We start from the raw sequence: 26,401 nt of genomic DNA on the forward strand, positions 1-26,401 counted from the left end.
AAATTGTCATCGTTACGTCCTCCTCGCTCCTCAAGATGACGCGCAAACGATCCGAGACCCCGAAGTCTGTCTAATGGAGGTAACGAGATTATCGAGAGAAACCAACGGAGTAGCGTTAAGGAGTTCTCGGTCTGGAGGTAGCTAAAATCGGATTAGCAGTGAAACGAGTAATCGGCACTGGGGCTTCTCGTCGGTCTCTCGCGCGCTACCGGACACCGTGTCTTCAGGATGAGATTTATCAGGACAATGAAACAATCGCCGTCTTAAGCTATTTTTTTATTATCGCTATACTAACGATAGAGACAATCGTATTAAAGATTTTTTTTTTTAATTTTCAAGAGAAAGATATTGTATAAAGTCTTATGTTTGTTCAGAAAAAATGCACAGAAAGAAAATATCTCAGACACAAGTCAAAATTTTTCTTGAAGAATTCTTTCAAGTAAAAGTTTTCAGATAATTTATCTCGAAAGAGAAAAATTTTTCGGGTCAGTCCCATCGTGATTTAATTCTCACGCGTTTCTTTAGGCATCAGCTGTCTGCATCGAGAGGAAAATTGGCGAAGCAAGAGTCCGCGGGGTGCGAGAAATCGGGTTCTTAGGCAAGGATAGCAACGCGCTACGAGCATTCGGAGAATGGTGAAAGTCAGAAGAAGAGAAAGAGAGAAAGAAAGAGAGAGGGTGGAAAGGAGAGAGAGACGGGGGACGGTAGGAGCTCCGTAACGGAGAAAATAAGAAAGCAAATTACCTAGCAGTCACCTACCCTCGGGGTGAGGTGTCGATATGACATGTAGGAAGAGAGAGAGAGAGAGAGAGAGAGAGAGAGAGAGAAAGAGAGGGGAGGAGAGACCCACTGGTGGCAACCCCTGGGGTTTATTACAAGGGTGGAATCAAATACACCGGGTGTCAAAAAATGAAATGCCACCCTACCGCGTTCCTTGCCAACCCCCCTTTCAACGGGAGGGTGGGATCATGGTGAGTTATGGAAGAAAGAAAAAGAAGAGCTGTAATAGGGTGAGACCGCCGCGCTCTCCGCTGATAAAAGATCACAGATCGTTTCTTCCTCCGTCAGAGATTTAATTAGATATCAAGAAAAAGATTTTTTTCCCTAATATTGTTTGTTCTCAACACAATTGCAACACTATTGTTATCTACTTATATATAGAAAGTTTTAGATTTTTTCTTTAATCTTGCTGCTTCTGAAATTTCGTGTGTGTTTAGGTTTTTCTTAAATTTATTATATAGGATCATGGTTCACTTGAACGATCGCTTTTCTTTGTGAAACAATCTCAAGGGGTGGCACGAACCCAATGCGACATAGTCACCCCATTTGCCAGCTTCGCGCTCTTGTTTGTTTCGTAATCTTTAAGATCGGAAGGGTTCAAGATATTCAACGCGAAAATATTGTCAAGCTTGATATAGTAAAATTTTAAACATTTTGTTATCGACATATCTTACATAATCTTTCTTTCCTATTAATATATTTCTTTTGATGATATATCGTAATAAACGATGAATTAGTTTCAACTGTGTCAATCTGATGAAATATCGCGAATATAGCCTTCATGATTCAGACGATACATTTCCTGTTCGCAATGGCGGAACTTCTTACGGAAACTGCCTTCGCGGAGGGAGAAGAAACGAGTAATGATTAAATATTATGACCGGCTCAGTCTTCCGCGACGCGACGCTTGTGGGAGACGTTACTTAGCATAATTAAAGGATCTCTTTGCGAATATCTCTATAGGACAAACCACGTGCCAATATGGAAGATCTTTCTCTTAAATCATTTTCATAGCTAAAACAAGTCAAACAAATATCGCGCAAGTTTTGAAAAGTTTTGAAAAATTATATTTTTTTGTTATGTTTATTAGACACTAAAGTGCATTAAAAAAATATAAAAAAAGAAAAATTCACAATAGTTTGCAATTTATTTTGAATTCCGTAACGTCGCTTAAATATTATAATAAAAAATATTGTTTTTTTTTCACATAATATTATATTTCTTGTATATTTTTATCTTACGTATAGTAATTCAAACAAAACTCATATATTTAATGAAAAAAAATCTTACGCTATTAATGATGTACTCGTGAAGTAATAAAATACAAGCGTCAGAATCCAAAATACTAGCGGATGTAATTGAAAGCAGGAGATATCATCGTGCAGTGAAAGAACCTACGCATGACGAAATGCATCTCGGAAGGTCTGCATTTAGGGACACGGAGGCGCCGCATTGTTCCTCGCAAGGGCGTAGGGATTATATAGGGGGCTCGACTCGTTTAGGGGTTCTCGTACGGCTTGGTACAGATACGTCATGATCGATAGTCTCATGTTGTCTCTCGAAAGAGTGACGTGTTACAATTCCCGCGTCGCGTACCGTTTTATTCGACGATCTACGATCCATGTATCTTTCAAGTTCCGTCGGCTGTCTGCGGCATTTGCTCTCGTCATATACGATCAGTGAATGATAATGAATTTAGAAGATATGAGATCTTTGTGTTATGTAATTAATAATTAATGATATAATATGAAAAATGTATATTATCAGAATTTATACACAAAGTTATAACGTTTATCCATCTCTCTCTTTCTCTCTTATGCATTACATATTTAAATCTTAGTTATACAGACTCGCATACTATTGTATTATTGTATGTTATATTCTGCATGAAACTCACAATAAGAGATACGTCAGTTTTGCAGTAACATTTGTCATATTTCTTTATTTGGTCTGCTGAATCTGGGGATGACTACTTGTGCTTTGCGACAACGTGTCCCTCTCTTTCTCGCACCCTGGCCGACAACGTTTCGACTCGGTTCTTCGCCCGCACTCTCCGAGAACCCCCCAAGCATCGCGCAACCCCCGTCTCCTCGGTACTAAACGCAACTACACAAGGGGCCTTTCTGCCGTCTTTGTTTTCCCTTTCTTCCCAGTGTCGTTTCGCAGTTTCGCGCGGGGTGGTCGTTGAACGACGGAAGCAGGAAGAAATCAACCGAGAAGGGCAAAAAGCCGGCCGACAGACGAGATATCGCGCGGGAGAATCGTCAAAAACATTTTCTACTTTTGACAAACAAAAGTACGCGTTCAAATCCGCGAGATTAATTAACGGACTTTAGTTGGTATCTACGAAAACTGCGTGAACAAATCGTGTTCGAAATCGAAAGGAAAGAAGTTACATTTCCTCGCGAAAATTATTATTACGCCAATATCAAAGATTTATTACTTTTGTAATTATTAGTGAATAATTAAAAGTTGTGTAAATTGTTTTGCTGAGAAAGTGAAACACAAACATGTGGTGTTTATAAAATTATAATACTTTGAAAACAGGTGTATAAAATAAAAAAAAAGTTTGCGAATTCAAATGCTGTACGTGTTCGACAAAAATATTTTTCACGAATGTTGAAGTAGTCGTCGTCGAATGGCAAAGTGAAATAATTTGAACATCACGCGTCGCGCTGGCATCTGCGTTTGTCTCTATCCGTACCCCGCGACAGATAATTCGCGATTGTGTACAATTATGATCATCAGTTTAACCCTGTAGTAGTGTCGACCTCGCGCCGCAATTATGCGGCGCGGTGAGACGCGGCGCCGAGATTCATCTCCGGAAGTTCATCTCCCCCTGAACATCCCGCGAGTCCCCCGTCGTCCGGCGCAACGACGACGGAGTCCGGAAGACAGCGCGGGGTTCGTGTAGTCCGCGGGTCGTCATCGACGGGAGTATCGTCGGGAACGTCGGTCCTGCGAGAGGAGGTTGTGCGCGCGGCGGCGACGGGACAAAGAGAGAAAAAGGGTGGAGAGAGAGAAGCAGGGAGATTTTTCCCCACCGCTTGGAAAAACCAACTCCCCCACCAGATCCGGGTACCGTGGAGGCAGGCGGCGGTGGCGGCGGCGGCGTGGTAGAGACGCGCGGGGCGACGAAAAGAGGGGGCGAGGAGAGAGAGAGTTACCCAGGGTGGTCTCGGTGGTGGCTGGGGGCGGCAGCCTCAAAAATACACCGCAACCACACCGCGCGGCTCCACCGCAGAAGCCGCCATCTTCCACCGCCGAACCGAAACGAGACCGCGCGAGTTAAACACCCTATCCTACTTCCTCCGAGTAGAAGCTGCCCTGCCACCCGCCGAAGCAACGGCCAGGTGAAGAATCACCATCGCCGCGACCGCGACCGCGACCGGCTCTGGCACATCCGGTCAGAAACATCCGCGAGGGATATATCTCCGCGCGATCCACGCGGCGGAAAAATTTCGGATCGCAGTGTTGACGTGCGCGAACCAAGATGTACCATGAATGGATCGTTATCGTTGCCTGGATCCTTACGAGTTGAAGGCTCGACGAAAGTCTGTGTTTAAGTTTTTCCAATTGTCATTTACGGTTTAACACCGTTCCTGCGATTGATCAAGACTTCGATCGACGGGAGAGATACACGTGACAGATACGGTGCGCGGTACTCGCCAAAGTTTGACGAAACTTTGCGCGGTGAGCGCGAAAACATAACGATTTGAAAAAAAAACTCTTTTCGATATATATATCCTGATGTATAATTTTAGTGAAAAAAAATACATATTAACGGGAGAAAGAAAAAAAAAGTGAGCGAATTTGATGCCATCGAGCATGAAAATCGCTGGTGCGAGATGGTGTTTTAAATGATACGTGTGATATTAAAAAAAAAAAAGTACGAGTCTGTTCGGATCTTCGGATTTCCGTGTTTCGTGCGTAGCCACGAGTGTTTTTTCGTCGTCGATAAGAAGACGGCAGACGGAAGATTCGATCAAAGAATCAGAAATAAGGGTCGCCGAGATTGCCGACGATTCCAATAAAACGAATTTTCTCCGCGAGTTGGCAATCGAGACGAAGAAGAATTTGCAAACGGATGCTCCCACCCGACAGGATAATGAAATAAGGATCAAAGAAGCCTAGGGCCCCGCGAGGGCCAAGAAAAGCCGCCGAGAAACTGCGCGTGCCACTCGGAGAAAACAAATTCAATTCTCGCTGGCAGAAGATATCGGCATGCATTCCTAATGCGTTCTTTGCTATTGGCGAGACCACGAGTTTATGTTTGCAAGATACTTGGACGATCGTCGAATCGGCTCGATACATTAACGACCAATCGTAAACGTCGAATATAATAAACAATCGATTCTAATGAGGAAACTTGAGTTTGCAGAATAAGCAGATTGCAATAACTTGATAAAGTTCTATACATATATCAAAAACGCAAACGTATCATCCAAGGACCAAGCATCATATCGACATTGATCGAGAAAGAAATCGATTTTCTCACGCGTAGTTCTCAGTTACTTTGTTTAGAATCTGAAAAATACCACGTAAACAATTGAGCAACCGAGCTCATCCGGAAAGCTTGCAGGGAAAGGTGATATCTCGATCGAGAGAACCAATGATATCGTTCTCATGACGAATCCTTCGCGAGATGCTCGACCCGAGGATCGGCCTGCCGGCCTAGACTATTCTAACCCTAGGTCAGTGCGTGGTGGTCACCAGCCGCATCAAGCGAATCCGGTGAGCCAGATCGGCGGGCCGAGAATACGGAGGACCCGGGCCTCATCCTCGAGGAGAAGAATGCACCTGGCTAACGAGGTTCCTCCTCAAGGTTCAACCGGCGGAACTCACCTCTCCGATTATGCTCTCACCGCGGATTTGCTCGCCGAGAGAACGCTGGATGGGCTTCTCGCCGAGCATCCCGGAGAACTCATTCGCACAGGTAGAAAATCATATTTATTAAAAACTAATATTTATACAGGGTAAAAATAATCATTATACATGATTATTTTTCTATCATATTTCTATTATGCACCAAAAAATAGATGATAGATGTGATTCTCAGAGAGAGAAAGAAAAGTAGTTTATATTTTTTTCTCGAACAATTCCAAGCTTAAAAAAATATCTTTATATACACATATATAATATAAAATAGGAGATCTGACGGTATATGTTATAAAAATAATTATAATCAATTATATTAATAAAAATAAATCTCTTAATTTTTCTTTTTTATATTCAAATTAGGTAGCCCACATGTGGTTTGCACCGTATTGCCGTCACATTGGAGGTCAAACAAGACTTTGCCGATAGCCTTTAAGGTAGTAGCTCTCGGCGAGGTCGGAGACGGTACCCTCGTAAGCGTACGAGCCGGAAACGATGAAAATTGTTGCGCGGAATTGCGAAATTCTACCGCGCTAATGAAAAATCAAGTCGCCAAATTCAACGATCTCAGGTTCGTCGGTAGAAGTGGCAGAGGTAAGTTTGAATGTGAAAAACACATCTCTTTATATAATAATATTAATAGTGTAACCTAATAAGAAAATATATATCCAATAATAACTCTTAATTTACGTCATTGCAATTTTTTTCTAAAAGTCGAGATACGATATAAAACTTTTAAAAGTATATATCTTCTCTTCTTCATCTCTCTTTTTGTATATTTTGCTTCACCGAAATAACTCTCATCGGTTGACGTCGAAAACTCGATCGGTCTTTCTGCCGGTTCGCCTTCTTCCGATGCGGCGTCTTAAATCATTCAGACTTCGCTACATTAAGGTGGTGCCCCGACTGATGGCCTCGTTTTTCCCGCGTCGAAAGCCAAGCACGGGCCACCACCTGGCCCCTCGTTCCGTCCTCATTTTTAATTCACACGACAAATACCGTGACCCGGTATCTTCTCGCGAACTGCCACGTTTGTGCGCGAAAAGTGGGAGGGTAAGAGGCGCACGCGGAGATTTTTTAATTCCCGGCTCAGCGTTTCAATAATTCAATGTTCCTTTCCGTCCGAGAAGGCGGCGCGCAGGGATGGCGAGGGGAGAAAAAATTGGGGTCCGAGGTCTCTGAATAATGCTCCCTAATAATCGCAGCCATTACGAACGGTTAATGCAAACGTTCGTTCCTTGAAGAGGAGAGCCGAAGATAGCGGCGGGGGAAAGAAGCGACGCGAGAGGATCTAGATCGGCAGAATCGCGGAGCAGGAAAGGAGCAAACTTTTCAACGTCCTTTTTTTTTCTCTCCCTCGTCTCTCCCTTTTCTCCACGTACAAGAGTCGAGGTGGGGAGTCGGAAGATACGAGTAACGAGGCGTCCTTTAATTCCTTTAATTCGACCGAGCTGCAGCGTTTTCTTCGTCCTGTCGCGCTCTCTCTCCCTTTCCTCGTCCTTCCCCGATGAGGAAGTCGAAGTTTCGAGAGAGTAGTCGCCAGGCGTAGCCGGTTAACGAGGGGGTGGTCGACTTGTTTATGGCAAATTGGAAAAGGAAATTGCGGGGTTTGCGATATCGGCGGCTTCCCCGACGGTAGACCCTAAACGGCGCTCGCGCTCCTCTCTTTTTGCGAATCTCTCCCATAGACTTATCTCGACCATCGTTCCCCTCCTGTTTCGAAACACACGAGAATAATTTTCGTTGACGCGAGTATTTTTACCGAGTGTCGATGTCCACTTATAAAAGTCGAATTGAACTCGAAGCGCCGTTTCCAACGTTTTAGAACACGGTCGGGCGCATCCCACATTGACCTCTTCCACTTACAGAAATGGAGAGATCCAAGATACTCGTCACGGCACAATAGAGACCCGAGAAACGATTTCCGAGAATTTTTTAGGGACTCGCGAATGAGGATATCGCGGATATATAGGAGGAAATCGTGGGATGGGACGGCGAGAAGCGTGAGAGAGAGAGAGAGAGAGAGAGGGACCGAGTGGAAAGAGGGTAGATAGAGGTAGAGTGGTTGGCTGTAAGCGGCTTTGGTTTCCATGGCAGTAAGCCCTCATTACTGTATTACGGGCAGCCCCTAACTACCACCGGTATGCAACGATTTGCCTCTAGATTCTCCATATGAGAGTGACGCGAGATCGTTCCGCGCGCGAGTATCGCAATCGTCGAGCCGGATCGGTGGATTTTTCTTTTCGCACATCTGACGCCGATGAATTTTCGCGTCGAGATAAACTCGAATCTCGTTTCGTCATTGCTGCGCCTCGGAAATATACTTTGAAAATTATGCGCGCGCGTGACACGTATAATAAAAGGGCATATTATAAAAGGAAGAAAAAAAAAGCATCTAGCCGTAAAGACTAAATGTACGATAGGTGGATCGTTATTATCTGCGAAAGAAAGGGCAAACAGATCCCAGTTGAATAAATCGAAAATTTATGATGTTTGTCGGCGAGTCACGTCGCGCGTATCGCTGCATAATACCGCAGCGAGGCGAGGAGCCCCGGAGTGCATTTTATATACAGATTCCTCACGCGTTCCACTCGCTTTTTTGCCTCCGTTGTTTTGCACGCATCCCGTACGCGAGCGCGAGCGCGCGCCGACTTTTTCAGCTGCAAATATTTGTCTCACGCTCGCCCGCGGGCTTTGTCAGGCCAATTTAATATTGCGAATGCGGACGAGGAGAAATTGATCGTGGTCGAAATGCGTGACGACGTTGATGGGGCGACCGGGATCGCGACGCGAGACGAAGAAAACGAGAGCAAGAACGCACTTCTTGTATCGATGTCAAAATTGGTTCGTGCCCACCAAAAAAAAGCTTACATTTTTTAACCTCCATTATGAAATAGTAGAAAGCTTTATATATCACAGTATTTAATGAGTACGCAATTTTGCAAAAATAAAATGCACGTTGATGGATTTTATAGATTTAATAAAATAGGATTAAACAAAAATAAGATTTGTCTAGTTTCTCTCACAGATGTTAGTCAATCGTTTTCTGAAAGGGAGAAAGATCCTCATTTTTTCGCGGATCAACGCGGATGAGGTTTGAGCGCGAGAAAAACTTGGACACGTCAAGTTTTTTTCCCCCTGACTCGGCGATTCTGCTCCGCGACCCTCTCTTTAATCGACTATAATCGCTTTCATTCGGTCTTACGCGCTGACCCAAAAGAGGGACCTCTTCTAGTGCGTGGTGTACGAGGCGGCTACCGGATATAACGACTATGCACGACGGCGAGGGGTTACGGGGGAAGTGGCGGCGGAATATTATCATACCGGCGCAGGGGCGTATATCACTCGGCCACCCCTTTCGCTCCCGACAGGGATTAGCGTCAACCTCCGACTGCTAGGAGTCACGGGCCGTACGGAGACGCGGCTGTATATGCATGTTTCTCTGCTACGCGTTGGTGTTGGTACGCGAGAGACGAACGGGGGCGGCGCGACGGGGAGGGAAAGGGTGGCGACGGGCGTAAAAACGACGGGCATAAATACCGGAGTTACCTGTGTTTTATGACGGTCCGGCCGAGGTATAGGCAGGAAGAGAGCGCGAGAATCCGAGGGAAAGCTCCGACTATCGACAGCCAGATCCTGACCGATGTCCTGGCGCAACGGATCCCTGTCTCGCCCGGAGTCGCGTCTCTCTTTCTCCCTTCTCTCTCGTGGAAGGAGAACGACTCGTTTTAAATCGCCGCCGCACGATGAACGTTGCCGAGCGCTGAACGCGAGCACAGATCCGAGTCTTCGATATCTCTTTTACGATTCGAAAGAAAAAAATGCGCGATTTGAGTATCTATATATATAGTATTACACAGCATGCCTCTCTAAATCGCATGCAAAGATATTTCTTGTAAAAGAGATCTTCTTAGTCGGTTAATAATAGCAATCAATTTTAATTATTATCTATCATTAGAAAATTTACGACGATTGTGTGGATAAGACCTTTTACGTAAGGTGGAGCACGAGACCTTTTACGTAAGGTGGAGCACAGATTGTTTCGCGAGACAACGGGATTGCGAAGAGTTATTCGCGGAAGCTGCCGTAAAGAGTTCCGTACGAGATGAAAATGATTTAATAAGTCGTAAAAGTCTCTGCCGTGTCGTTGAGAAGGGTCGACCTTTTAAAATAGCGGCTCTCGTGTTCGGTCGGCCGAACAGCTGTTGCAACCGCTTGCCTTTGCATCGGCGATCCTTTGCTTTGAAGCGTTCCCAATCCGCGCAAAACAATTCTCTCCTCAATTTACTAATCGCGCAAATTATAACGAGAAAGCAACGGACACTTTATTAGCAATATTTATAAAAAAAATTATTGAATAACAAACGAATGCAATTTGTAAATATACATATATATCATTGTGTATCGAGATTCTTAAGAGATTTAACTTTAATAGAGATGGCAATTTTTTTTAATCTGGTTTTTTGTAATACGAATATTAATTTCAAGTGACAACGAGACGAAGACAATTCTCAGCAGAGAGATAACTTCCAATGTTAGAAGATATTAGTGTTTCCGAGAGAAGAACCCGAATACGCCAGTTAAATTCGCGAGAACGGTCGGCGGATCTCGCCGGCGACCACCTCGGCGACGTTTTTTGCCAATTAAAAATTAAAAAATCCATCCCTCTCGGTCAAGTAAGGGATCGCGGAAGGGATTGCGAGGGCGCGGGGGATCGAGGAGCGGCGGATGACTGCGCCGAGATTTTCTACCGATTAAACATTATTTTCCGCTCTGGTCTGGTAGTACGAGTCCGCGTACATATACGCACATATCCGTTTCTTTCACATATATTAATTCCACGTTTCCCTACTTTATTTTCTCGATATTTTTCGCTCCTCATTCCGTCGCGCCAGCAGCAAGGCAGGCTTTTACAAACGCTTCAATGACCACTCGCTCCCGGTCGCGCCGTCGCATCTGAAAGTCGTTATGCTCGACGTTGTGATTATATTGCGAGCGAAAACTGGTCCGCCCGTGGAAATTTATCCTGCAACAAAATTCCGTCCTAGTCGTTCCTAGTCGAAACAATCGCCGAACGTCTTTCTTTTCCGCGATCTATTTTTTTACAATATCACGCGTCGTCAAAAAAAATCGCAAAGATATATATAAAATAGATATAAAATATTAATATTTATATATATAATATCGATATGTGTGTATTAAACTGCAACGTTCGCTTGAGATTTCGTGCGGATACACGTGTGTGTATAAAGATAGGAGAAATAAAAATTCCTTTCAAACATGACACGGCGGTATACACATGGCCTCGTTTACCACGATTCGGGTAGTCAAAACGTCAGAATCTTAAAACACGACAAACACTCCGAAATAACGATCCGAGCAACCCTCGCACTCGCCTCACCGGCAAACAGGGGAGTTTTTAACACTGCATGATCCCTGGGTAAACTTAGGGCGAAACGCGAGCGCGTTTCCGTGTCTTCTCGCAACAATCCTCGTCGCATAAGTGGACGCGAGCCAACCTTGTCCAAATTAATTTCTCACCCGACTCGTTTTGGCTTGCTAAATCGTTGCGAGAATATTCCGCGTTCCGGCAAAAAAACTTAAATAAAAACACACGTTTCGGATACAATCACAGTTTATACAAAAATTAATTAGCATACTCGCGCGTTTTTCCTTCTCTTTACTCCATAAAATATCCGAGAAATGCATTGCTGTAAAAGCAAAGCGAATTCTTTTCGACAGTCTTTCGAAAAAGTCTAGTACGACGGAAAATTCTACGGCCGATTCGGACGGACATCATAATCTTTATAGATCCTCCTCTCGATCGAATCTGCGACCGAGCAATATTTTGTGGGATAAAAATGACGTACGACGCGTGGATTAGTAATTTTTATTTCAGGCTTGTTTGCGCGTACGAAGGATACCATCGAAATCCTCGGCGCATGAAGAAGCGCTGAAAAGAGAGAACTTTTAAAAAAAGGGTTGCGCAAAAAGGGTTGTTGTCCAATCTTATAAATTATGGGATTCAGAAATCAGAATGTTTCGTCATAATAGGATTATTGCGAAATTTCGGAGAACGCGAGAGACGATTTTCACGTGCAATTGACCATTCTACGCTCGACTCCCGCTCGTGTACGACCGATGAATTAGAATTTCGCTAGACGTAGGTGAATCGGGGAAAGGGAGAACGCAGACTCTAAACCCCTCCCTGAAGGGTAGAGGAGATCATTCTTCCAGCGAGTTACACATAATGCCTCATAAACACCCTCAAAATGCCTGCCATCACCCCTGATTCGCGTTGCCGCCGCGCCTGACATCGCGCCTGCAATAAACTTCGGTCTCGTTAGTTCTCAGCCACGAAATCTCTGCGGCGAAATCTTCCACTTCTGTTGCGAAACAACGTTTCGACATATCGCTTTCATATTTAGACGCTACAATAATCTCGGTTAAATTTTTTACGACGCATAAAAGAAAGTTTAAAAAATTCTGTACATTAATTTTCAATTATCCAATATATATGAATTTAAATAATCTTTCCAATGCAATCGTTTGATACTACTCTCTATTATTTAAGAAACAAACTCGGGAATGAACTCTCGAAAGCAACAATGTAAGAAAATTGATGGGGGCGAACGACTTAATACCCAAATGGGAAATAAAAGTTGAGAATTCGATGCGCAAAGTGTAAAATCAATTTTGACTATTCGGAAGGATATCTGTGAAACAGAGCGTGGCGCGAAAATAGCGGCCAATCACCGCGAAAAGGGAGCGCTGGAGCTGGAAATGGCACGGCTCCCTTGGCGAAGTTAAAGTCCGGTATTTCGCCCGGCGACGGGCGGTAAGCCGGTTAAATGTCGTGGTTCACCGTAAAAACGCGGTCGTTTACCAGAGGGGGGACGAGGGGGCGAGGGGGCCCGGCCGCGCCGCCATAAAATAAAACTACCCGACCGCGCGCGTGTACGCGTACCCCCGTTGTCGCACTTGGCGACACCATTATAAGCTGTATAACTTTATTGTCGCGGAAAAAAGCGCGTAAACGCCGTGTTGTTTCACATGTCTCTCTCTCTCGTTGTCGCCGCTATTTTCTTCGCTCGGTATTGCCGACGCGACGAGATGACTGTTCTCCCCCGCGTTTTATTTTGCGTACGCGCGATTATCGGCGGGAGGGGGGAGGGAGACGCATCGAACGCGTGACGAATTCCGCGCGACGCGCGCGTCATCGATTGAAATATTTGTGCCGAAAACATCGAAATTTAGTAAACGGCCGGACCAGTTACGAATCGCGTTTCATCTATACGCGTTCGCCGTATATTGTTTTGGGTCATCGGCGAGACTTGGTGAACAAAAAAATGCGCCAACGTGCGAAAGCCAACTGAAAAACATACGATAAGAGATACCTATGTTACAAGAGTCATTTTGGCCTATCGTGTGGCTCTCTCTTTCTCCAAAAAATAACAAAGCCTACAATTTCGCTAAAAATTACATCATAAGAAAATAAAAATACAGATTACAAATTATAATTATCCAAAAAGATGATATATAGTATATTTTTATGATGTGAGAAGTATTTTAAAATATGGACATGTTATCGCAGCCGTTTCAAAATTTCGAGATAATCGGATATCTCATCTATCGAGCTGCCGAATGTTGTCGACACGTCGAAAGGTAAAACGGCGAAATCGCGCGTGACGAGAAACTGGCGTATTTCAGGGGATGGCGTTTAACGCTGGCAGCATTAACATATTCCAGCCTATCGGGGAACAAACATCGACGCAGTGGCGTCACTCGTTCACCCCTTACTTCCGGCACATTTATGTTTTGTTTCCAGCGAACGCACCGCGCGAACACATTGCCGTTTCTCGCTCGTGCATGTCATCGAGCAATATCCTTCGCGATAGCAATGAGTTTCAATCCAAGCCAAGAAACTCTAATCCGCGAATATCAATCGTGGAAAAACTCCGTTTATTTAATCGTCGGAATTCAATTAAAATGTGCAATAAAGCTATATATCGTCAAACATTTATAAAAAAAATATTTGTTTTATTTAAACGTGTTTTTTTCATAGAGTAAAATTTCGTCAAACACAAATGCGTAAAATGCAAGTCGAAAGCGAAAAGATTCACGAAAAATTGAACGTACTCGAGAATATCTCTCTTCGCGGTCGGCCAATTGGATATGAATAATAGAGTCTACGCAAACCAAGGAGCGCGATATAAAGTCTACGCCTTTATGGTTTTTGATCTGGCAACGGAGCCAAAGCGGAGAATATGCATGATCTCCCATTGGAAGAATCTCGTCTCTCGTTTTACCGCCAAGCGATAATTCTTCTTCCCGCCTCCCGACGCCTCCATTCTTATTTTCGTTTCAGGAAAGAGCTTCACCCTGACGATCATGCTGCAGACATCGCCGCCGCAGATAGCCACGTTGTCGAAAGCGATCAAGGTGACCGTGGACGGTCCCAGGGAGCCACGTTCAAAGACACGTGAGTACAACTTTATCCGCGGAGGATAATGCAACCGATGGGGAGAAGATCATTAAAGAATGCAATTAACGGGACGGGATCGCGAAATATCACGCAACGTAAAAAATATATAATATAATGGAAAAATAGATAAGATGTTGCCGAATAGGCTCACGAATCGCGTCGACATTGATTCATGAATTCATTCCACGTTGCAGGACACCAGGCCTTTCATCCCTTTCACTTTGGGCCTCGTCCATTCCCTTTCGGACACCCACAGGACCCGTTGGGATTTAAGCTGTCGGGTAAGTCGGGCACTCTCTAATCAAAGACACGCGGCCACCTTCGTCGCGACGAGTTTGCGCGAATACCTGCCTCCGGTGAGGCTCACCTTCAACCTCTCTCTCTCTCTCTCTCTCTATTTCTCTCTGCCTCTCTACCTCTCTCTTCCTCTCTTTCTCTCTCTCTCTCTCTCTCTCGGCATGTCTCCCCGTCGATAGATAACTAAGTTTGCAACCCTGTACCGTGCCCCTCCCGGGAGGAAGGTAACTTTGGCGGGCCAGGCGGGTCGACGCCCTCTTCTCGCGCGCGTTTGGCTTCGTGGCTGCGAAGGGTGTCAAAATTGAGCGTCGGCAGGCACCGACTCAAAATTGAGTTTTGCCACCGGCCTCTAAGTGGAGAAGACTCTGATTAAGCCCCGGGTGTGCGAACTCTGCCTTTTCGTTTCGAGAAAGCTGCTCGATTCCCGCTCACAGAAAAGTCATTCTCGAATAAACTTCGGCTCTCCTAACTTTGTCATCGAGTCGCTCTTTTATGATGGCAAAATATTCCCTTTTGTTAATTCGAACAAATTCAAAGTTTTTTTTAAATATAGGTATATATAAAGTATTATAATATATATATATTTTTTTTTCTTGTAAATATATAAAAAGTTGTAAAATGTGTGTGTATCTCTCGACATTTTATATTACTAAAAAAAAAATATTTAACACGATATATTAATAAATACGAGACCAAACGTTTCACTAAATAAATTATATGAAATACATTCATCGGAATCGCTTTGAGAAATTCGCAATTAATCAGCCTCTTTCTTCGGGACGGTAATGCATTCGCTGTAACATAAACGATGGTTTTTTAAACGTTTCATCATCGCGAGCGTTTTCGAAAAAGTTTTCAGGTATCCAACCGGTTCGACAGGACAGTTGGGTGGCACGAATTCCATTGAAACTCGTTCGAAGCTCCAAATTTTGATGGGACTAGCCCGGAGCAGTGAGGGTCGGGTACTGATACTGGTGCACCGACAGTGTATTGTTTCGGCATGATAAGCGGCTTAACGGAGCTTCGCTCCCTCCTATCCCCGAGGCGTACTACGGGATGGCAGTCCTGCCGTCGATTTCTCGCTGCTACCCCCGTCCATTCCCCGTATCCCCGGTCTGTTCAATCAAGAATTAGCCACTGCCGCGCCCGGTAATACGCCAGAGCTTTAACTTTTCTTCCCTTTGCGTCTCTCGGCGACGCGATTTTTGCCTCCGCGGATTCGTATTTCAAAATTTCTGACCGATTGATGATCGATGACATTTAGATCAATGATCCATCAAAAATTAAGCATTACACTTAAGTGCGACATTTTTAAAATAAATGTGAAAAATTGTATGTTATAACTTTTAAATCGGATATCAAAATATATCAGAAAATCTGATTACGATAATCTTAACAGACTTGCTTTCATTGAGACGATCTCGAAGCTTTTTGTCAACATTAAAAGGTTCATATTATATCAGAGATATACGAGTTTTATTGGGATACGATTTTAGCACATCGTACGGATAAATTGTATTTGCGCAATTGGGTCACCTACATTGTGTTCCGAGTTGAGTGCAAACGGTACTCTCCACCAAATATCGATCGGTTTATTTCAAGGGATGTACTCGCGAGTTTTTTTCAACCCTTTCGCTCGGGGTTCGTCGGTCGACTCACAGGTTGCGCCTCCGTTCAGTCCGACAGAGGGTCGGTCAGTCGAGCACCTTTCCAACTTTCGAAATCGGCCAGCCGTCGGGTATCGCTGACTAGGTAAGGACGTTCAAAGGGGCGGTTTATTAAATATCTACGCTAGGAAGGTTGATAAGGAGAAAGGGAACAGCATAACCGGGGGCGCGAGGACGAGTGGCTGGCGAGTGTAGGGTTGTTAAGGTGCCCATTGAGGTGTAACTAGGGGGATGTTATTAAATTTCGTTCGGGCCTACCTCGACAGCAGGGACGAATTTTATGGGCTCCCTAAGGACTTCCCGTGAGAGCGCTGAAGTCCGATGGACGGGCCAATGCGCCTTTACTTCCCTCCGATCTCCGATATCCACCACTCTAATTTCGTCTTTTCCGTCAATCTCAATATATCAGACATATATCGAAATCGTTCATTCTTTCACATATCGTTCATTCTTTCGGTATAATTAATTTTCTATTGCGCAAATACATTCGTATTATGATTAGAAACATTTTTTTCAAGAGTCTTAAAATTCTACAATATACATATAATATATAAACGCATCTTTTTTTTTATCAAAAATTACGTACATTTATCATAGTATTATGTAAAGATAGTATTGCTTCGAATGCCACAAAGATCTGGCAATAATTCAAAAGACTAGAGGGTAAAATGTTTCCAACTTTCTTTCCCTGTTATAGCAGTTTTTAAAAGTTTCACAATACGCTCAGAAGCGATCGCTAGCAAGCTCATGGAAAATTAATGTATCCGGTGACAGACATCACACAAGATTGTCGCTGAGATTGTCCACGAACAAAAACACCGTGATCACGCGCCTCCCGGGAGGCCGAATCCGTTGTCTTTGTCAGTCTGGCTAAGGGGATGAAAAATCGCGAGGTGCCAAGATTCGAGTTAACAAGAACAGCTCGTGCAGCCCCAATCTGCCCTCCCTCTTTCCGCTCTCTCGTGTCAATTAACCGCCTACGAGGAAGAGGCTGGGTAGTGGGTAGAGGAGTTGGAGAGAGAACCGGAAAAATCGCGACCCCTGTTTCAATAAGGTGGCCTTTACCTCATTTGGGGGAGATTGTTAGGAACGCTCAGTTTAAAACTGTCTCTTCGTTCCTGGATCGTTTTGCAGTAAATTCGTGACTTTCTTTAAAGCAGAAGCTCTTTTTCCTCTTCTTACCAAACATATAATTCGTAAAAGGTGATAAATACGAGATTATATATTTTCCACAAATTTTTTATTTTGAGACCTACATATATTTCATAAATATATCGCTATTAATTTGATGACACAGAATGTGCGTAAATCTTACTGTGAGCGTTGATTAGTCTAATCGCGACAAATTTTATCGCGGGTTTCTACGATCATCGTTTCTCTTCCGACTTGGACGTACCTGATTTGCGACGCGTTTAAAGGCCTCTTTCACATATACGGAAAACCGAACGCAACGGCAACCCTTCGGGCATACGGTCCTTAAAGGGAACCTTTTTAAGGGTTGTTCCTGTCCACCCCCCGTGTCGAATCACTGCGGATCCTTTAAATTCGCGTCACATTTCACCCCCCATGCGCGTCTTGCAAGGGCGTTCCGTCCCGGGGTATTCCGTCTTTTAATCAGGTCCGGCGACCGGGACCTTTCTCTGGAAGCGACGGTAACTAATGACGCTCTCTCTAGCCGTCGGTCTCCTCTCTCGTCTCCTTTCCTATCGTCGACACGAAAATCCACCGAGCCTAAGAGATAGAAACCTGATAGCGTCTCACAATGTCCTTGTAATCGATATTCATTCTCAACCTGATTTTCTCAGTCATAAGTTTTGCACGTATGTAGTGTCGTATAATGAAAGTGATATACATTATTATATATATATAAGTTCAATACTTACTATTGAAAGCACTATTAATAAAATAATTTGTTCATAAAATGTATATAAAAAGCTATATAAATATCTAACTATAAGTTTTAATTATTAAATAATAGTAATTTATATTGTGTATCGATAAAATTAATTATCAATTATATCATTAATTTCTAACACTTTAACAAAATTATGTAATTTTCTAGTAAACATATATTTGTAGAATCAATTATCATGATTAATGATAATATTATCAATATTAAAATTTGGATTTATTTATATAACCATAAAATGTAATAAACAGTAAAGATAAGTAAAAATTTATGCATCGCTGAGCATCGCCAATTTCTTAAAAGATCCATCATTTTTGCGCTCTTTCTCGACTTCAAAGAGAAAATCTCGCGGCAGTGAGATAAAGATAGAGAAGTAGAGAGAGAGAGATAGCAATTTTCTCTCGTCCTTTCTCGAAATATCTCCTCGTGGAGCTTAGATCGGTGCCAGGGACCTTTCCAGGGTGGCATTTTAGGGGTTGCTGCGACGCGATAATGAGAACGGGCGCAAAGGGTGGGTGTGCAAAGACATCCAGCCGGTAGCTAGAGGATAGAACACGCGGAGTGGAAAGAGGAGCAATGAACAAGTCGGAGAGTGAGAGAGTGAGTAAGTGAGTGAGAGAGAGAGAGAGAGAGAGAGAGAGAGAGAGAGAAAAAGAGAGAGAGAGACAGAGGAAGCAAAGAGGTTAGAAAGTGGGGGAAATCGAGCTCCGCAAGGGTTAACGCCTTAGCACCAAGAAGGGCGTTTTTAACGCCTGTTTTGCATAGATTTGAATAGATAAGGCAGACAGGAAAATACGCGAATTAATTTATTATGTATCTCGAGGTGGCGAGATCAGGGAGGTTTAAGGCGAAGAAAACTCTTGAAGGGCTTCCCCCTTTATTTTAAAGGCTGCGTGTCAAACTTCGAATCAACGTCTTTAAGACGCTCTTTAAGTTTCATGGTCGCAAACGCGTCTTAAAACGTTGAAGATTCGAAACAGTAGGTATCATACTGGAAAAGATAGACAGTTTGTGCGATTTATTTTCACATTCAATAAAAATTGCCATGTAATATTGCGGTAATAATAATAATTGCGGGTGAAAAGTGCAATCGCGAAATTCGAAAGCGCGTCTCACGCCGACGAGAGTTCTGTAATCGACGTGACCAAATTTAATTCACTCCGCGGGCGCGTCGGCGGCGAAACGTATATAAAGCTACGCTTAAAAGCTCATATTACACGTGACGTCACATTACCGCATCTCGGGAACGGCGCGACCAAAGTACGTAGCACATTTTGAGCACGCTGCTCGATAATACATCATCCCTTAAAGCCCCCGATAGAAGGCACACGCAAAGGCAACTAACCCTAGGGCCGTAACGTTTAAGCTTAACATTTCTCACCCCTTAAAGGGTAACGGCGGCTCCTTGAACCCTTTCAGCTTCGTCCCCCGCGCCCTATCTCCCTCGCTCTCACTCTTTTCGAGATCTCGTCGGGGCCCACCCCTCATTAGTCTTCATTTGTTTTCGGAATTATCGCCCGCCAGCCGAACCCGAACCCGGCACGCGAGTTCTGTCGAAAGAGGGTGCATGGTATTTTCGAGGTTTATTAAATTGAAAATATGTTACGTCCGCGCTTTCTCTCTGGAAAGAATGGCAGTATCGAAAATTTTCATCTCATGCACAAGCTGTTTCAGAGAAGCCACTAAGTGTTCTTAAAATATTCCAAAATAAATTTATTATATTGTTTCAATTCGTCAATCTCGTTTTAATTATAAAAAGATAAAATTCTATTAAAATTTTGTATCTTATTGTGTGTAATTTTTTCGCACAAGTATTTTATCCCTACGGAAGACAATCATCTAATTTTTTTCTTGGCATTTATGAGTAAACTATATATCAATGACACAATAGAAAATTATTTTTTAAGACCGCGGTCTAAACAAACGAGGAAGAAACTCTTAGTCAGTTATTATCGGAGGATGTTCGCACGTCGTGGCCGTCACCTAAGAATCCCGGTGCCTGAAGAGCTTACCGAAGCGGTTCTTATTCATGCTGGCTGCCAACGAAAGCCGTCCGTTGGCCTTCGTAAGCTCGGTGGCAGCGGTGCTTTCGCGCGTCTCTTATCGTTTTCTTAATCCCCCTCATAAAGTAGGAGGGCTACGAGCTCCCTCACGGCTGGCCCGTTCAGTGTGCCACGCCGGTGTGGTAGGACGTGAGATAGCGGTGTCCTTTCTGGCGAGCGCGCGCGGCTTAAAGAGAGCTTAAAAATCACCCCTACGACCCCTACCGAGCTTTTTCGCGCCCTACCATCCGGTATAACGCAAAGGGTGGGAGCGTACGTGCGACCAATGGGACGATCCGCGTGTCTCGGTGGTTACGCCCTCGTGCCAGTGACCGGACAATTCTCCCCGCTTCGGGAAAACCGTTTTCCCCTGCTTGCCACCCCGCCGTGACCCCCTAACCATCCCCCATCTCACCCCCTCAACCCCCCGTACTCGTGCACGGTGGCTTCGCGCGGCAGCTTTCACGGAATTTTTAAACTGCTCCGCACAGATGACGGCATAATCTGTTATTGATCAAGGTCTTTCGAAAAACCGATAACACGTCGATAACCACGGGAGTTGCTTCTTGCATCGTTCTTTTTGCATCGCGCAACGTGCCGAAAATCAATCGCATTACATTGCTTATGTACATATTATAATATAAAATTGAAAGAAAAAATTTTCTTTTCTTTCGTAAATGTGAATAACAAAGGGAGCGAATTTTGCTTTTTGAAAAATGGCGAGAATTAATTGTTATTTCACAAATGAACGAACAACAAAGGTAGCGACTTATGTCAGTTGGTTTGTGTCAGCCGATCACGATCAGACAAACTTTTTGATGTCATAAATTTAATTGCATTCAAACACATGCTTGCGCGGCCACGCGATATTGGCTATTATCGAAAAAAAGATGATCGATCGTCTCTCTGCATTCTCTGTTGGATAAATTTAACTGTCCATCCACGTCAAAAACCGCCTCTACGTCAAAGGGATGCGTTTCTACGACTCGAACTGCCAGTCGATCACCGTTTACCTGCCGAAAATTATACAACCGTGATGCCTAGAAATATGTTACGTCTTGTCACAAAACGATCGTATCAGTCATTTTCAGATACTGTCGTCTACATTGCGTTACTCAGACTTCTAAAAGATCATATTTTTTTTTAATATCAATTTTTAATGTATAAGATATAGCAAAAGATTTTTATAAATATATATATATATATATATATATATATATATATATATGTATATTCGTATACACGTATATATTTTTATAAATTAAAAATTTATATATATATGTATATATATACACACACGCGTAGACGAATATAAATTGCCATGTAGGGCGCGAACATTTTCCACTGCAAACATTTCCATGCGATATAGAGATCACCGCGGCGTGATGACAGCGGAGACGCTGAATAAACAGAATCCTCGGAGACGTGTAATCTGCATTTCTTTGATTGCACAGGATTGCAACACCTGGGTCTTGAACAAGGAGCGGGCCAGGGATGGGGCGGGTTACCTCGAGGATCTCTACCACCGCACTGTCTTCCACCTCCCCCCGGCCACCATCCGCACACACATCCACAACCAACAGTTGGTGCATCGGCCTTCAACCCTTTCCACCATGCCATCGAACAAAGATCCCCGAGGCTGCCTGGACCTAACGCCGGTAATGACGCGAGATATTCGTAGCGAAAAATAAAAATTTCGAAGAAAGTTTAAAGAGAACACATCTTACTTAAATAGTCGGCGTTTTCTCAGGCGAGAAAATTAAACGATTAACAAGCGTGTAAATTTTTTGATATGTCTGAAAGAATCTGCAAGGGGCGACTTGGGTCCTATCAGCGTGTCCGTGCGAGAAGTGACGCCGACAACGTCACCCGGGAACCCTGGACCAGGCCTGCTGACGACGGCCTCCGTGACGGCGTCGACACCTTCCACCGAGTCGACCACTACCACGACACCCAACCCATCTGGGCATCACTCACATTTCCAAGGTAAAAGTCGAGATACTTTCGAGATGTACATGATCCGTGCTTCTTCATATGTGAATAAAAAAAAAAAAAAAAAACTGACGCCTTGTTCGTAACACAGGTCTTCATTTACTGGGTGCCACAGGATCTATCTTCGGATCGATATTCGCGCCATTATTACCGCAATCCTCTTGGCTCTATAACCCTCTGTACCACACGCAGCAGTACATCCTGGAACCAGAATGGCACGCTCTGGCTCTGAGAATGGCCCAGCAGCGACTGCAGAGACCGGATCAGGCCCGATTGGAAGAGCTTAGAAAACTCAGAAGCAGCAGCGACAGTCCTGAGAGCAGTACGAAGGACGAAGAGCGACGGGGAGATGATCAAGGCGTTTTACGTCGATCCGGATTAGATAGTCCAGACGATAGCATCGAGGTGGACGATAGGAACGATCAAGATTTGAATAGAGACCGCGTCAGAAGTGACGAGTCTATACCCGAGCAAGATTCTCCGAGAATCTCGCCGATCAGAAGCGATTTGGAAGACGCCGCGTCCACGGACGCTACCTTCCAGGAAGCGTCGATTCACTTACGGCAAAGCATAGAGAATTTGAATGACTCGGATCTTCAGATCGAACAGGATCAGGTCGCTCGTCGCGGTGATCTTACTGTGAAAATCCGTTTAGAGGGCACGGTCGATCTTAGCACGAAGAAGGGTCAGGATAAAGAAAACGTCGGTCAAGATCTAACGACGCGAAGAAAGGAGGATGGAATAGACGTCGAGAGAGAAGCCATCAGATCGCGAAGAGAGAGAAGTCCCAAGCCTAGACAGGTGTGGAGACCTTATTAAGAATTAAAACGCGTATGCTCGCTCCGCGAGAATCCATCGAGCGCGACGATTTTAATGAATTCCATGATCAAAACGACGATTAAAATAAATATGGTCCGTAGGTAAATTTTATCGTGTGTTTTTCTCTCGGGAAGAAAAACTTGACTTTTGTTGAGAAATAACGCATGCTGATTAATCTCGTCTCGATGATCCGAGATTAAATTCGGAAGCAGAGCTTGTACGATGTTGTAGATAAATGTTTAGCAATGCTAAGCGATATATCATCATCGTCAAGTTGTTGAGGAATAAATGGAACATCTCGCGCAATGTAACGCGGTGAAACGTCTGCTTGGAAATTAATTATCAAAATTTTCGGACGAACCTTTTGTCGGAGTTACTTATCTATCCCTATCCCCGTTGCGGTATCGTCTAAGAACTGTCATGGACTCGAGGACTAACCAGGGTTTACGTTCGCATATAGTATGTACATAAACAATATAACGTCCGATTATTATCTAGGTTAATGTTTCAAATACACGTTAAGCACCATCCCTCTCGTCATTCCGATTAAGAATACTTAAACTTGCTGAATGTCTCATCGACTACACGAGTACGCGGTTAAGGCACGCCTGCGCGCGCGTACGATTTTGAAACCTTATCTTTTTGAAATCAGGATGTATTTTTCATTCTGCCATCGTTTTTAAATTCATTTCTTCAGAATATTGTATCATCGATGATTTTTGAAGAAAAAAAAAGATGAGCAAAGAAAACACTCGTGTAGCAGATGACATTCAGTTTCCCGGTACAAGCAAAATTATGAGTAGTTGACGTTGTAAATAAATACCACAATCCTAAAAACTTCAAATCCTGGCCAAGTCACATCCTCTATTGAATTGTCTCTTTTTTAGAGACGAAACGTCGTCGTCGTTTGACGCGAAGAAACATTGATATATATATATATATATATATATATACATGGAAAAATTTCATTGTATAATTATATCGTTCATAAGATCCACAAATTGTTTTAACGACATTGTATGTATGCGTGACTATTGGCCTTAATCAAAATCATTCATTGTTTAAGTACGTCATCACGAATAAAGTAATATCATCCGTTCCACGATATCGATTTATTCTCTTATACGATCATAGATTTCGCCGAGGATATTCAATCTGGTAAGTACAATATTATTTAATTATGTATGTACACAATCACAAAATATTATTTGCAATTGCATCTTTCTTTGAATATAAAATAATTTTAAAATAGAAAATGTAGAATTTTTTATTCCGCGCGACTATCGTTGCGCGACAATTAGTTAACTACGTATATTAAATAATTCATAAAATTAATGTATATAAATAATTAATGTCAGTGTCATTTTCTTTTCAATTTACATGCTAGTCAATATAATCTTATTTCTAATATTTCTTTAAAATGCATTGCGCACTTGAAATAGTCTTACAGTCGCTTCGCGATAAAGTGGTGGACAAATTGCAATCGTGTATCGAACGATCCGCGTGCAACCTAATCCGGTCGGACGAGATGCAGCAGATTCAATAATTCGCCGCGATTGCAATCGAGCGGGATGCACCGCACGCAAAAACGGGCAGGCTCGATATCCGCGCGGTGAAAAGGTCCGCGTGATTGATGGAAAACAGACAAAGCGCCCGTCGACCCCGCGCGCTCTGACCAGTGTCCCTGAAATCGAGATAAAAAGACCGCAAAACAATTTTCTACATTATTTTCCGATGCGCACCGAATCAAATGAGCAATAATGCCGGACACGTCGTGCCCTCATGAATCTTTTCGCGTTTTTCAACGAGTCGATCTATCTATGTCCCGCGATCATTCGTATTATCTTTACGTTTCGCGATTATCTTGGTTGCAAAAATTTTTACATTTTCGCAAATTTTCAAACATTCGTTAACTAAGATAAAAGTAATTTGTATACGAATAGTATGAAGTGTTTAAAGATATTAAAGAGTCAATGCGAATAAATTCCGAACCAACTTTTACTTTCGCACCGCTAATAAATGCAACGGGTAAAACATGCGTCGCTCTTGGTATGTGCGGTCGAAGTACCGTTCCCGAGAGTACGAGAAAACGTATTAAAAAACAAAAAAAAGCGGCAACGCGTTTGGCGGCGACACGGTTTTCCGCCTTCTTGCGTCCCCTTTTTTTCCCCCAAAATCCGTATATGTCTATACATACTGGTCGAGTTATCGCAACAAACTACCCCAATGACGACACGATTAAAATTTCACGGCAAGCTGCATGGGCTCGAACGTTCTCTCATTCTCTCATTCTCTCTCTCTTTCTCTCTCGCAGCAAACTATCTCTATATGATCCCTCTCTTTGCGCGTCGTGACTGGCTCCCGATCGTCCGGTTGCCGCTCTATCCGATCCTCGTAGCCCGTCTCTCTCATCCACCCCCTCCCTCCTCATCCCGTCGAGTGATTGGTACGCGACCGCAGCCACCCCCGCTTTTTAATACACCCGCACCTGCATAGGCTGCACCCGCAACCGGTGAGCCGCTACCGTGTATATATATACGACAGGGTGCATCCAACCCTTTCTACGCGAGCCGGTGATCCCCCTTTACCCCCTTTTCCGGCATGGAACTCGCAGCCTTCGTCTCTCTCTCGCGCCAACGCGCCGCGTCAACGTCACACTGTACTGAGTGATTCATCGATCGAATACGTATTCGCGTCGTCCCTGCGTCCATTCCCCAAAATAGCGACAAAGACTAGTCCTCTCATAGCGCGTAGTTCGTACACAGGCTCGCGACACTAAACCGCCGCAAGTCGCCGGATATAGGAAAATGCATTTCAGGACAGCTCGTGGCCTGACCAGCTGATTCTTTCCATCACGATGACGAACGGTGTTTTACGTGTCTTTCACAGATTTTGACAGATATTTTATATATAGACAGCAATCACTCGTTTGACACTAAATCGGCCAAATCGATTATTTTTTATTGCAAGTATACTTTTTATCCACGAGATTTATATTTTTCTATATATCTACTTTTAATTAATTACTTTTAATTAATTTTAAAAAAAATATTTCTAAAAATATATAAAGGTATAAAAAAGTTATTTCATTTACCTCGATTTGATTATTTCATTTGCATTCTTTTTCGAGTAACGAATATCAGGCGAAAAGTTTAACACGTAGTTTAACGCACACAGTATCGAAATTAAAATACAACCACCGAAAAAGAAGAGATAACAATAGACACGGACGTGTTGACAAAAAGAAAAAGAAGGAGAAGGAGGAAAAATGCAATCGCGGATATATATAGAATAAGAAAGGCGAAATTGCTTAAAGGACGCTCGTTTACCCCTTTTCCACACCACGGCGAAGGTGTTGAAGCTCAGAGAAAAATATCTCAGCCGTAAATAAATTATAGGAGCCGAAAAAAGTTTACCAGCACGCCGGCGTCCCGAGTTTCCGGATAGCGCGACGCTCGCTAGGAGAAGGTCGTAGATGTACTTTAGTACTTTTTGTCCTTCCAAGCTGCCATCGGCCCCGCCCGACCCTCCG

General features: G+C 43.6%; 1 protein-coding gene across 1 annotated transcript; it reads left to right on the top strand.

Annotated features, from left to right (window-relative positions):
- Positions 1–3,378: 3,378 nt before the first annotated feature.
- On the top strand, positions 3,379–23,959 carry LOC145935106 (uncharacterized). Its single transcript, XM_083036184.1, has 7 exons — positions 3,379–5,716; positions 6,022–6,252; positions 14,027–14,140; positions 14,338–14,424; positions 21,513–21,716; positions 21,862–22,044; positions 22,142–23,959. Exons 1-7 carry the CDS (start codon positions 5,407–5,409, stop codon positions 22,867–22,869), a joined length of 1,857 nt encoding a protein of 618 aa, XP_082892310.1. The 5' UTR covers positions 3,379–5,406; the 3' UTR covers positions 22,870–23,959.
- The last annotated feature ends 2,442 nt before the right edge of the window (positions 23,960–26,401 follow it).

Source organism: Prenolepis imparis, unplaced genomic scaffold (genome assembly GCF_030444845.1).
Source record: "Prenolepis imparis isolate NDT839.2.m4 unplaced genomic scaffold, iyPreImpa1.0 SCAF_4, whole genome shotgun sequence".
Taxonomy (NCBI): Eukaryota; Metazoa; Arthropoda; class Insecta; order Hymenoptera; family Formicidae; genus Prenolepis; species Prenolepis imparis.

What these genes read in the sequence shown, in the direction of transcription:
- LOC145935106 (XM_083036184.1), top strand. Translation starts at nt 5,407, where the DNA reads ATGACGAATCCTTCGCGAGATGCTCGACCCGAGGATCGGCCTGCCGGC. An exon ending in CGGAGAACTCATTCGCACAG is followed by an intron (nt 5,717 to 6,021) that starts GTAGAAAATCAT and finishes TATTCAAATTAG; the next exon opens with GTAGCCCACATGTGGTTTGC. An exon ending in CGTCGGTAGAAGTGGCAGAG is followed by an intron (nt 6,253 to 14,026) that starts GTAAGTTTGAAT and finishes TTTTCGTTTCAG; the next exon opens with GAAAGAGCTTCACCCTGACG.